Here is a 14009-nt window from a genome sequence, read left to right as displayed (position 1 = left end):
ATTCTGAATCCTAGCCCTACACTCCAGAGCATCTGCAAATCCACCCAATTTTGAGACATCTGCAAATTTGCTAATTGTACACTCAATCCAACACTAGGCCCAGGCCAGACCCTTGAGAAACCCCTCTTGATGCGTTCTCCAAAGCAGAAATTGAACAATTGATGACTGTTCATTAAGCATGATGATCCAAACCATTATGTATCCACCTTGCAGTACTTTAATCTGACCTGTATTTCTTTAGTTTTGTAATGAGAACATCATGGATCAAAAGGCCTGCTGAAGTCAAGATGCATCACATCCACTGCTGTCCACAGAGGCTGGCACTCTGCTGAGAAGGAAATCAAGTTAATCAGACATGACTTGCTTTTGCAATTTGATCTTGCACTTACATTTTAGCTGCTCCTGAGCACATTGTTCTCCTCCAGGTGTTTAGAAATACACTCTTTGATGGCTTGATCCATAATCTTTCCAGGTCAGACTAACTGGTCTGCAATTCCTCAGACTCTCATTCTTCCCTTTCTTAAAGATGGACACTGTAGTTGCCCCTTTTTGAGTCATCTGGGACCCCACTCAACCCTCCATAGGTTCTCAAAAGATGATAGCCAACAATTCTGAAATTTCCTTAGCCAATTCCTTCGCTACTCTAGGACATATTCCATCCAGCCTAGACAACACGAAATGACCAACTTCTCCAGAAATAAAACCAGGATTTTACAAAGTGGATACTGGAGCAGCAATGGATGCGATGGGTGGCTACATCCCCCACTCCGAGCCTCCTCCCAAGGATGGACAGGCAGCATTAGTCAGGGACTGTTTTAGTCCCCAGACCAGGTAAGAATTCCCACCTTTCCCTTCCCTGCTCAGAAGCATGTCCCCTTCCATGCTTGCTGTTGCCTCAGGCAGAGCTCAGCCCCCACACAGTCCAACTGGAGCAGCTCTGAGCTTACCTCACCCACGGACAGCAGCAGCAGTGGAAGGCATTCTACTGAATAAATACTCATCTGTAGACTGGACCTTGGCAATCATTCTGTAGGAACAACACAGCAGCAGGTTTCATGGGATTTTGTTTGTTTACTTGTTTTTAAGAAACATTAAGAAAGACATCAATGGAAATAACAAGAGAAGTTGACAGGTTGCAAACCATCAAGTTAAAATCTGAACAGTATAAAAGTTAACTGTCTAATTCCTTGTGTTAGTCTATTAATAATAATTTCTCTCACACATCAAAATGTTGAACTTTTGAAAATTTTCTGATTAGTTCTATTAGCTTTATAATTAATCTATTTTAGCTACCAAATACATAATAAAATTAGTATAGGTAGACTTTATGCAAAAGAAAGGCGTTCTGTGGATTCCTACACAGAGTTCACTGAAGCCGGATCAGGGCCTCAACATCTAAAAGCCTTACTTAGGTCAAGGTGTCTGTGCTGTACAAGCTGGGAAAGGCAATAGATTCTGCCTCTGAGCGGAAGGGAGAGCAATTTCTGTTGGACAAGTTTCACAGACACACTTACTGGTCTATGTTGCAGTATCTGATCTAGTTCTAGATTGGCTAGAAAATCATACACAACACAGCTTTGCTTGACCACTCAACGGTCCCCAAAATGAGCCTTTAAAACCAGAATTCCTATTCCCTGCCTCTTCCAACTAGACCCAGTTTGACAATCTGTTTTGTAAACACTTCCCCCTGCACCACTTCATGTTTACTTCCCAACTTACCAGCTTAGTTTCACAATAGGATTCTTTAAGAAGAAAACTGCAGCAAAAGCCACAAATCCTTCCCTGTGAATCTCCTAGAGAGTCAGTTCATCCAAGTTCCTGAAACATATACATTCATTCTCTAGACCTGCCCTGCCTACCTCTGGGCTCTACAGAAGTAGGTGCAAGCTGAGGAAGAATATCTAGAACCTGCCCTAGGCTCCGCCATCACCTAGAAACTGCCACGCCAGGCACATCATCTAAAAATACTCCGTCTAGCACATGCATCCATTTCACTTCTCCATCTCCCTTGGACAAACTGGCTTTTGAGAGTTATACACTTCTGTTCCACCTCCTAACCATTAAAGTTGAACCACCACTTCCCACTATTCAATCTTTTTTTTTTTTTTTTTTAAATAACTTATAATTTCTAACCATCACATTCTGATTTTGCTACACAAGAATAATTAGAAAATTTGAGTGTACAAAGAGAATAGTAGGAATGACCATTTCAGGCCTTGTTCACAGTTGCAAATGTGACATAAATATTATCTAAGAATTCTTCCTGTTGGCCAATTTCTCTGACTTTTCACCTAAATTGTTAGCTACAACAGCAAAAATTCTTATTGGAAGTATCAGTCACTCCTAAAATATTAGACTACTACACAGCATTTATTCCAACATACAAGTTTCAAACAAAGAATATTAACAGCACTTTTTAAAGAAAGATAAATGCATGGCCTGAGAAATGAAACGAACTAAAGACTATGTGGAATGTGTTATGTTTTAAGGAATAATAGAAAGGAAACATCATACTTTCCATTTTAATGAGTGACTGGGTACCAGCAAATTTAAATTTTGGTTATTTTTCTGGCTTTATACAGGATTGTGCTTAACATAAAAGTAATATGTACATTTATTTTATAAGCAAATCCAATAAGGATCAAAGTAAAGCAGATCAAGCAAATAAGAAAATCTCAACTCTTTACCTCCTGCACCATTGAGCAGAGTATCTAAAGGAGCTAGATCCCAATAAATCCTTGCAAGCATCTTAAGTGCCACTCGGAAAGAAAAAGGAATACATGCTGGGAGCCTGTTAAAAGGGTCTTTTTTCATTTGTCTGCAACAAATAACTACCATTGTTTAACGTCTGTGACTGCATACAGCTTCTTACAGAAAATACATGAATTGCAATTTGGTGTCATTTTCTTTGCTATCTTAAAGTACAATTACCCAAACTGCACTTAATATGGATTGGCTCAAGACATGATACCCATGTTAAATGTTTCTAAACATCAGAGTAAAACAAAACACTAGGCACTTTGATTGTGTGGTATGTTTGAGAAAAAGGCTGCTCTTTTACTTATCTAGAGCCTTTGGAATAAAGAATTCTCAAGGGCTCCATAGAAGAAAAAGGGTCATTTCCATTGACCTTCACTTCTGGTTTAAAATGCAATTGGGCAAAACTGAAGACAGGAGTACAGCTACATAGGAGTTACCCTCTCTCATAAAATAGGGGCGTTTCCACCTTTGTCTCTGCTGCACTAAGAATTTCTCTCTCATAGGTGTGAATAGAACAGGAGCAGAAAGACATAAATATGTGGCCCTATTTGAATGCTAAAGTCTGTGCTGCCTTCCTCCTTGTCACGTGTACTGGCCTCAGTCACAAAAACAAACTTTGATTGCTTTTTCTTTCCTGCCAATTGTACTGTTTCATGTCCTTCAGATGGGCTTAAGCAAGGCAGGTTTCAGTGACATATTTTACTGGTCCAGCAGAGTCAAACCTCTCTCCCAACCATCTCCCCAGAGATCACCAAGAAAGCCCCTTGCTTTTTGCAAACTGCCTGGCCCACTGGGGCTACAACAGCACTTCAACTCCTTATGATTTAATGCCCCAGGACGGTTTCACCTGCCTGGCCGCACTGAGGACAACCAGTCACACAGGTATTGCTAGTGATGGTGGGGCAGGAGAGGGAAAACCCCACCTGGAGCTGACAGGCTTGAGAGTTGCAGGTAGATCAGCTCACCTGTCGGTTCACCAGGGACAGGGCAGAAATCAGTGGCAGCTGGGGTTGAGGTGAGGAACCCCTGCCCCTTCCAGACAGAGCCAGAGCCAGAGCTCGACTGACTTCAGCAGCAGCAGCTCTGCCCACCCCCAGGCAGAAAGGGAGCCACAGGGGAAGGGAGGGGAGGGAAAAGCAGCAGCAGCAGGAACCGGCTGCCAGGCAGCTCCCAGGGCAAGAGGCGCTTACCTGAAGCAGGAGGCAGCTGGGACCGCGCTGGATGCGGAGGGCAGTCCGGCTGCTGCGGAGCTTCAGCCCTGCCCCTGCCCCTGCCCCTGCCGCCAACACGCCCCACCCGCAGCCGGGGAAAAGAGCCAAGGTAAGGCTAACAGAGACGGGAAGCGCGGGATCGCGCTGCCGCCAGTATCGCATTTATAGTGTGTGCGCGTGCGCAGACACGCGTTCCTTCCAGCCCTCACCAGCTGTGATTCTATTGGAGCCAAATGGCATCTAGTATATACAGACTATGCCTATTACTGTAGAACAGATAGATCTATGTAGACACACACTAGATAGATGCGCATGCGCACACACATATTATATGTATATTAGACACCACTTAGATCCAATATATTTTGGCTCCAGTGTGTAACACATTGGGTTCGGATTTGCCTTTCGCTAAGTCAGATCACATGAGCGTGTGTGTGGCAGGGGCAGTGCTGCAGTGCGCGCACGCACACGAACAGAGGGGATAGATAATCACACACAGACAGACCTATCCAGACACACACATACATACACAGATGTTTACGGACATAGACACACACATATGGCATCTAATATATATTGGAGTCAAGGGGGGGTGTAATGTACATATAATATTATATGTGTGTGTGCATGTATGTGCACACATGTGCTCCTATCTAGCTATCTTTTTATTTATATATATGGTGTGTGGGTGTGTTGCCCACTTAGTATTAGTGTTGCCAGCAGATGGAAGGAAGTTACTATTCCCCTCTACTCAATGCTGACGAGCCCATATCTTGAGTAGTGTTTCCAGTTTCTCTCCTCCCCCACCCCTACTACAGAAAGGATGTGGAGAAATTAGAGAAAGTCCAGCAGAGGGCAATGAAAATGGTGAGGGGGCTGGAGCACATGTACACACACACACACACACACACACACACACAAATATATGTATAGTAGATGCCATTTGGCTCCAAAAGAATCATAGAATCACAGCCAATGAGGGTTGAAAGGGACCTCAGGAAGTCACCTAGTCCAACCCCATGCTCAAAAGCAGGATGGTCCCCAAGTAGATCATCCCAGCCAAAACTTTGTCTAGCCAGATCTTAAAAACCTCCAAGAATGGAGAGTCCATCATCTCTCTGGGTAGCCTGTTCCTGTTCCTCCTCAAGAGAAACTTCTTCCTAATGTCTAACCTAAACCTCCCTGGCTGCAGCTTGAGACCATTGCCCCCCGTTCTGGCATCTGACACCACTGAGAACGGGCACATGAGCCGGATCAGGGCTGCAGTGGACTCCATTTCTGAGTGGTGGCAGATAACCATTTCCCAGCAGCCCCCACCCATGTCATGGCAAAGCCAGCCCCCGCGGTGCCCTAACAGTGTGGGGCCAGGGTTTCCATGGAGAATCCCCCCAACCACACTGACAGGGCATGCAGCTGGGTGGGCAGCTGCTCTGAGGCTGGGATCTTGCAGCGGTGACAGCGTGGTCCAGAGCTGGGGCAAAGCTGTGATCCGCAGCCTGCATGCCCCGGATTGTGGCTCTGCCCTGGCTCCAGATCGCACGGTCACCACCGCACGATCCCAGCCCCGGCCGCAGAGCAGCTCCCTGCCCAACTGCGGGCCCTGTCAGAGCTCCTGGGGCTGGTCTCCATGCAAACCCTGGCTCCACACTATCACAATGCTGCTATTAGGGTACCCATGGAAACCAGCTGCAGCAACAAGGGCTGCTGGGAAATGGAGTCAGGCTGCCCACCGGATCTGTCATTTTGCCCACCCCTGCTCTAGCTCCATTCTCTTTTGAACCCCACTAGGGGTAGCTGAAAGCAGCTATTAAATCCCCCCTCAGTCTTCTCAAGACTAAATAAACCCTGTTCCCTCAGCCTGTCTTCAGAAATTATGTGGTCCAGCCCCTGAACTATTTTTATTGCCCTCTGCCAGACTCTTTCCAATTTGTCCAAATCCCTTCTGTGGGGGAGAACTGGACAGTACTCTAGATACAGGCTCACCAGTATCAAATAAAGGGGAAGAATAACTTCCCACAATCTGCTGGCAACATTCCTTCCAATCCAGCCCAGGATGCCATTAGCCTTCTTTGTAGCAAGGGCACACTGCTTGCCCATATTCAGTTTCTTGTCCACTGCAACCCCCAGATCCTTTTCTGCAGAGCTGCTGCCCAGCCAATCAGTGCCCAGCCTGTATCAGTGCATGGGATTGTTCAGTCCTAAGTGCAGGCCTTTGCACTTGTCCTTACATCACAGTGTGGGGCAAGTACTCTGCAGCTGGCCTCCGTTTATGGCATCACTGACTGATGAGCTCCATAATATGTTTAACACATCACAGACCCTCGCAACTACACAGGCTGGACCTTGTTCCAAACCACAGCAGCCCCCAGGCAGTGATTCCTCCAAGCCCTCCAGAAGAGAGGGCTTACATGCTTGGGACCCCTCCAACAAGATGCTTGAAACTAGAAAAAGAAGCCACTCCTGGAGAATGTAGAGGGTTCTACTGCAGGACAGCAACCAAAGCTGGCACTGTTACACTGACCCATGAACAGAAAAAAAAGAGGCTGGGAAAACCACTGAGGCCCTGACCACACATTACATATATTGCACAATTCCCAATATATTGAGACCAGCCACACATGCAAAGTAATTGTCATGCAATAAAAATGACTACCCAGGTATAAAGAGAGCCGACCAGCTATAAAGTTACTGATCAAAAAGGTGTAACGATTCTATAACTGGGTTCTATCCCATTTTCATTTAAACGTGTAGCAGGGTAAAAATTCATAAAAGAAGCTGAAGAAGGCACTCTGGAACCAAAAGAAGAGGAATTCTCTTCAGCAGGGAGGATTTGGGATTCAAGCCACAATCTTTTCAGGCTTCAAGGCTAGAGCTCCCCGGAGAAACTGAGCCCCATCTGCCACTCTGGCAGGATGGCTTGGAAAGTAAGGCAGCTTTATCCATTGATAATGCAAATGTCCTCGGAATAGGAAGTGCTGTAAGGCGAAGTCACTGGAATTTGAGCAGGAGGCAACCAAAGGAACAGCAAAACAGAATGTACCAGCCGGAAACAAGAGCAGTAAACAGAAGAGATGTTGCATTGCTTCCACTACTTAAATGCAACTCCTATCACACTGAGGGGCTCCCATACTGCACTGTTGGAAATCCTCCTATCCCTAGTCTTGTACCAATGCAAATCCTCTATTACAAAACCCAACGTAAGAGTAGACCAGCAATCCTACATTCACATGCACAGCTGTACTGTCACTGGATCATAAGCCGACTGAGTATTCTTATACAAGCCATCTGCAGGTGTCTGTACTAGCACCTGCATCATTGCTATCTCAAGTGGCACTGCATTGTGCTACAGCAACGGTGGGAAAGATCCCCAAAGTTTGGACTATAAGGCCAAGCGCTTTCACAGTTGTACATTTATTACTGATGCCAGTGAGAACTGTGAGATTCAACTCAGAGTAAGGTTGAAACACCAGTGAAAGATAGGTTAAAAAAGATCTGCTACTTCAGCATGTATCCTAACTCTCCCTGGATTAACCTAGTTGCATACACAGCAGTAAGTAGAAATTTAAGTTAAAATTCCCCATGAGCAACATTCTGCCCTGCCCTTCCCTTTTATAGCTGTGGTATTTCTTCCATACTGATGCAAAAAAAACAAAGCAATATTTAGGTTGTAAGACTGCACACAAAGTACAATGTAATAATGAAAGCTCCCAAATCAGTGCTCTCATCTGCTTTTATATTATACTTCAGTGACCAAAGTGGCTATTGCCAAAAGGAGATGTTGCCACTGATTTCTACCAACAGGTTCGGTTTCTGTGTTTTAGTGAATGCTTAAAAAATTGTGAGAGCTTTCTAGGACTGGAAGTTATACATTAAAGATCAAATATCATCACAATAGACAAGTCAAAGGTCTTTCCAATGCAAAACACCCCTTTGGGCTACTGCAATCAAGAAGCATCAGTTTCTATGGCTACATCATTAGTTTATATGTGGGTGGTTAACATCAAATCCAGCACCACACACTGAACTCCCCAGCCTGAATGACCAGGTACCCGTTTACAGCTGTGTCAACTGCAGATGGCTTTTGATCTACATCCAGAATAGAGCTTGAACTCAAAAGCCTCAATGAGATGCCGCAAACATAAAATTCAAGAGAAGTGTAGATAATAGGAGAGGACAAAAGATACCACCAGTGCCCTAATATATACAATACAGTATATGTTCAAATTTAAAAGAAAAAACCCACAAACATGTCATCACTTGCAATTACTCAAATGAATGATGAAAATCATATTAGCCAAAACAAAAAAATAACATTTCACATATACATTAGTCTGCAAAAGAAGCAAGTTTATATATTCAGAAAATAAACCAAGGCATTTTCTATAAAATATAAAATCAGTGGACATCACATCTTTGACACAAGGTATCCCATACTGATTATACTATATCCAGTCTATGAAAATATTTAATTCAGCCTAGGTAAATCGATGGATTTGTAGAAAAAATATCTTTTAAGTAGTAACTGTAAACAATTTTAAAAGTCAGATTTTTAGTGTCAGAATTTAGGTCTTCTGTATTAGGTATGAAAATATCTGACATTCCAAGTGCAATGTCCATTGGCAGTACTTAAAAGCAGACCTAAAAAATTCCATAGGGGTAAATTTGATAAATTTGAAGTATGTATTTTAATATACATTTTACTAAAATGTGGGAAATTTGACCTTTCCATCTCCCTGTTCATTAAATGCAAATAAAATAAAGTGGCATTTAGATTTTTACTTTTCAAAAGCCAAAGAGAAAATCCCACCTGCTTTACTTTGGAAATGTGCATAAGTATGTTTGTATAGCTCCACAGATTTTACCTTGTATCACTATCCACACATTAAGGGTCATATATACCACAATAGTTGAGCAACTGTATTTTATACAATTTGACTTCATTTTTTTTAAGCCAAGGTTAGGGACACAGTACAGAATTTTCGAAGCTCAGTCTTATTTTCAAAATGACTGTATATGGCAACTGTTACTAACTAGGGTCCAGCCATACGTGAATTTTAAAACTGGCCAACTGAGATGTGCCTGTGCAAAAACTTTGACCAATTTTTAAAGTGCATAAGTACATTAGAACACTCATACCCCTTAATGTTCCAAGTGCATATTCTACCAATGCTAAAAAATGTTACTGTTATGCAATGACCAAGAATGTTTTTAACATTAGACTGAAAAGGAATTTATAATAAAAAATAGCCTTGTAGCCTTGCATCACCTGCTGTTACAAGCGCTGATCTAGAGACTAACTAGTTGAAGAGCAAGGGAGGGTGTTAAGAGGGCAAAGCATTCTTTAATAGGCTAACACGATGTTCCTTTCTTGTGTTCTCTTCTTCCTCCCCTAGGAAGATATCACAGTGATGTGAGGAGTACAAAGATTCATGTTGCACCAGACTAAATGAGGCAGTGATTAATAAATGGCAGCAACTTTAACATTTTATTTCAACCAAAACAACTGGCTTCAGGTATTAAAAAGTTTGGATATAAAACAATTTCCATCATGTGTTTCCTTTTTTAAATTTTCCAAAGTGGATGTTCTAAAAATGCAAACAGTATTTTCTTCCTTTACAAAAATGTTCTCTCTTCAAGAAGTCCTGCTGTGCTTATTACAGTGTCATCACTGCACTATTGATGTAATGATTCAACACGTGCTGCTGATTTGGTCGGAAGAAAGGATAACCAGTCAGTCACCATTTCGTATCTTTAGAAGAAGATAATGTGACATCTTCAGTCCTCAAAGCCTCTAAATGAGATGGCCTGTATATAAACACATACACACAAATATCCTTCATTTAAAAGCATTAAAATAGGACTGCTAGCAGCCATTAAAATTGAACATTAGTGTCATCTTTCCAATACTGGTGTTTGGGGAGAACTAAAGGTTTTTGGTAACAAATGTTGTTCTGAGAAAGCCACATTTGCTCTGGGTGGCATTTGGTATCGTACATTTTTCCAGAATGTTGTATTTGCTGAATGAGATCTCTCAGAAAAGTCCCCTTTCCATCGGATGGCCCCATGTTTTTCCTTAACGTATCTGATGGATTCGGGCATGCTTGCGTAGTCCTTTATTTTACTGAGTTCAATCAGAATCACTTTAATTCCATCACGGATAAGAGCATTATACACAGCCAGCTGCTGTTCTGAAGTATCTTCTAACACATTGTAACAGGATGATTCTGGTATTAAAACAATTATAATTCTTCTACTTCGGTGGATTGTTTCATCAACAACGTTGATCACAGCTGTAATCAGAGGAAGAAAAAAGATTTTCAGCTCCTTCAAAAACATAAAGGCTGTTTGTTATTTTCCTGTTTTGGCTGCTTAAGTATCTAAACAAATGCCTGGCTAGTTTTTATTTATAGCTATTGTACCCATGACTATACCCAGCTGATCCTATTTACAAAAATAAAATGTGCTGTTCCACACACAGTTTTGGCTGAAGCTACCAACTGTCATGAAACATATTGGAACCAGTGTCAGGAACAAGACAAACTTGTAAAAGCTAAAATTTCTATGAAAGGAAAGCTAAAGCAAAATATTTGGTCTCTAAATTGTGCCCGTCCCTAAGGCACAATTTTAGATGAATGCTCAATTTTGGTAGACGGTTGACAGTAATACATTTCAAAGCAAAGGACCCTCCCCAAGCACACACTTTTGAGCAGACTCTGCTGCCAATATTAGAAAGCCCTAGGAATCGCAACCAAAACACACCAGCAGATCTATGCCACAGAGATGCACCCCATGGCTGCATCTGCAGTCATGCCAAAGAACAGCCGTTTTGTGATGATGACTGTGTAAGTAATTTATGACTGCTGCACAATAGCCACACAATGCTACTGCGCAGTAGTCCCATGACAACCAACATGAATACTCAAGTAGTAAAATAAGCCCTTTATGTTCCTAAGAAGGTCTTCTGCCACAGATACGGCTTGAAACTTTGGTAATTTAGAAATGCTTTTACAACCCTAAGCACAAATTGCTAGACTTTGAGATTAACTTAATAGACTGTTAAATCAGAATAGAAAAGAAAAACAATCCTCTTTCTGCCCCACATGGAGTATCATTCCATTAGGGGTGCACTGATAGAGATTTTGGGGGCCGATACCAACAGCTGATACATTTAACTAGGCATATTGGCTGATACTGATCCAATTTCCGATACAGCTGTGTGCAGCTGGTAAGTCTGTTGTTGTGGAAGGGGAGGTGGAAGGGAAAGGGTGTGCGGGGGGCCAGGGACAGATCAATGCCCCCTGCAGTGAGGGACGGAGGGGGCAGGGGCAGGTGCTGCCCAGCCAGGGTGATCCGGGGCACAGGGCGGAGCTGCGGCTTGTCAGGTGGGCGGGGGGGGTGGCTTCCACTGCTGTGTGCACCCCGGTGGGGTGTGACCCTGGATCTGCATGGAGCGGGTGGGCAGGTAAACTGCATCTGCAGGCTGGAGCCAGAGCTGCTCCGGGCTCTTCTTGGTGGCGGCTGGGCTTGGGGCAGGCGGCAGCAATGCTAGAAGGGGGCTGCAACCACCCCATAGCCCCGCACCCAGTGCTGCCACTGCCTGTCCAGCGCAGCCCCAGCTCAACCCCTGCCTTCCCTCACATGCCGGGAAGAGCCGGGGCTGCACCAGACAGGCGGCAGCGGCACTGGGAGTGGGGCTACAGCAAAATTTGGGAGAAGCCCGAAACAGCCTCAGCTTCAGCCTGCAGCTGCAGCTCACCCACCTGCCCCGCTCTGCACAGATCCGAGAGCACAAGCACCACCACCTCGTGGCTTTCCAGGGTGCACAGTGACAGGAGCCGCTCCCACCCCACACACAATCCCGTGGACAGTCCCCAAGCTCTAGCCTCCAATCCCTGTCCCCCATATACTAATCTGCATCCAGCTGCCAGGGCTGTTTCCACCACCCTGCCTGGCTGTATGCTGGCCACATGCGTGTGCACACACATATACATGTGACACCCCCTGCCTCTAATCAGCCTCCCCCGTTCCTCCAGCCCTAAGCAGCTCTTTGCAGGCTGGAATATTGCAAGGGGAAACCCATAGTTTTCAACTGTTTTCTTTTTTAAGAAGGAAAATCCGTGTTTTTCTCCTTAAAGAGAGAAAATCCACACTTGTCTCCTTCAAATGAGAAAATCCACATTAGTTCCGCAACGAACAGAAAACCCGTATTTCTATTAATAACACAGCAGCTCAGACACGTCTGCTTCTGGGAGCCACTTTGATAGGGGGAGGGGAGGAACAGCAATGGCAAGCCCAGCCTCAGACCACGTGAAGCCCAGAAATGGGAAGAAGGGCACATCTTTGAAGGAGCAGATGATTTATTGACGAGTCATTAGGCCACCCACTGTTTTCCTCTTAGGCTATGAGTACTAGTCCCCCTCCTTGCTTGTTTGCTCCCCCTCTCCTCCTCCTTGGTACTTCCTCCCTTCCTCCTGCCTGCCCTGCCACCTTCTGGTCCTTACCCAGGCACTGCAAGGGTTCCCCCCCGCCCCGCCACACTGCTCCCACCTGAGCTAAACAATAACTGGTAAAATTGATTATCACTCATCTTATTGGTTAAACATTCAATAATTGAATCTTTCACATCCCTAGCTAAATACTTAGATTCATCAAAGGTATATATTTACTAATAAACTTGTAAAATAATATCATGCATCAAGTACGTGGCCCCTAATAAAGAGGTGAGATTAGGCTGGGATTATAAGGAAAAATCCTCTTTGGGTCACCCCAAGCCACACATCACTGGTACTGGGGGACTCTTCTGAAGAAATCCAAGCATGGTACTACCTGACCCAAAGCTTGGTTTTCGTGTGCCAGCCTGCCAACTGACAGCCCCCAGATCTGTGTGCTATTTACATTGCTACTGATAAGAAGCTGCTTTTAGGCTATGATTATGGGGCAAAATCCATTTTGGATCACCCAAAACATCACCACTGAAGGACTCTCCTGAAGAAGCCTGAGCAGGTCCCTGCTTGAAACCAAAACTCAGGTTTTTGAGTGCCAGCCTGCCAGTTGACACCCACTCCGTAAGGCCTGTATGCTGCTGTTCTGCCAGGCGCTGGACAGTAGTAGAATAGCTGTATACAAATATAGGGGTTTTACACTTTCAAATTTATCTCAAGCCCCAACCCAGAATCTCAGTAAAGTAAATTTGAACTGGGTTGTTCAGACCCAAAATCTAAACAAACCTACCCACTCACAAGCAAGTGTTAAATTAAGACAGGTTTATTACAAAAGAAAAGGGGACCAAGGGTACACCCTAACCAAAACCTTAACTACTGATGTTTAACAGTAGCTCAAAATTGATCACAGTCAGTTAGCAGCAAAGCAAACCGGGGAGTTACCACCTACTCAGTGACTGCTGGGGGTCTCCGTCACTCTGCTGGGGGTCTCCACTGCTCCCCCACACTGCTGGGAGTCTCTGTCACTCCTCCATGACTAAATTCAGCTCTTTATTCAGGGCTATGTACATAGCACACAGACCTGCAGAGCCTGTCAGTTGGCAGGCTGGCATGTGAAAAATCACCCTTCCAGTCAGGCAGTGCTCTTCACAGGATTTGTCAGAAGAATCCCCCAGTGACAGATGTGTAGTTTGGGGGTTTTGCACCATAATCCCAGCCAAACTCACCTCCTTATCCATGGTACACAGGCCTGTTGGAGCATGAACTGACAGGCTAGCAAAGTGAAAACCAAGCTTCAGGTCAGGCAGGGGCCTGCCCAGTCTTCTTCATCAGTCCCCAGTGGTAGAGACATATGTTTTGGGGTGACCAAAAAAGGATTTTGCCCCAAAATCCCATTCCAAATACAGCTCCATATCCAGGACAATGTACATGGCACACAGCCCTGGGGAGCTGTCAACAGGTCAGCAGCTACTCAAGATATGGCCTTCTGGTCCAGCAGTGCCCTGCCCAGACTTGCTCACAAAAGTCCCCCTCATGGCAGAGATTTGCTTTGAAGTGACTCTAAAAGGATTTTGCCCAGTAATCCCAGACTAACTCA

The 14009-nt window shown here is 44.4% G+C and overlaps 2 protein-coding genes across 8 annotated transcripts in view; both read right to left on the bottom strand.

The window, feature by feature from the left end:
• Positions 1 to 4007, bottom strand: part of LOC109306232 (interleukin-1 receptor-like 2) — a 31408-nt gene extending 27401 nt beyond the window's left edge. Inside the window, exons 1-2 of the mRNA XM_019529560.1 lie at positions 3951 to 4007; positions 2680 to 2818 (exon numbers count right to left, since the gene is read on the bottom strand). Coding sequence (XP_019385105.1) covers positions 2680 to 2814 — 135 coding nt within the window. The 5' untranslated portion in view covers positions 2815 to 2818; positions 3951 to 4007. The remainder of the gene's footprint in view (positions 1 to 2679; positions 2819 to 3950) is intronic.
• Positions 4008 to 9437: 5430 nt separating this feature from the next.
• Positions 9438 to 14009, bottom strand: part of LOC109306229 (interleukin-1 receptor type 1-like) — a 48332-nt gene continuing 43760 nt past the window's right edge. For all 7 annotated transcript variants that reach the window (XM_019529556.1, XM_019529552.1, XM_019529555.1 and 4 more), the window contains exon 12: positions 9438 to 10261. In XM_019529556.1, the coding sequence (XP_019385101.1) occupies positions 9864 to 10261 (398 nt within the window). In that variant the 3' untranslated portion in view covers positions 9438 to 9863. The remainder of the gene's footprint in view (positions 10262 to 14009) is intronic.

The sequence above is a fragment of the Crocodylus porosus genome, unplaced genomic scaffold (genome assembly GCF_001723895.1).
Source record: "Crocodylus porosus isolate Cpor-Errol unplaced genomic scaffold, CroPor_comp1, whole genome shotgun sequence".
Classification (NCBI taxonomy): domain Eukaryota; kingdom Metazoa; phylum Chordata; order Crocodylia; family Crocodylidae; genus Crocodylus; species Crocodylus porosus.
This window is presented reverse-complemented; position numbering and strand designations above follow the sequence as displayed.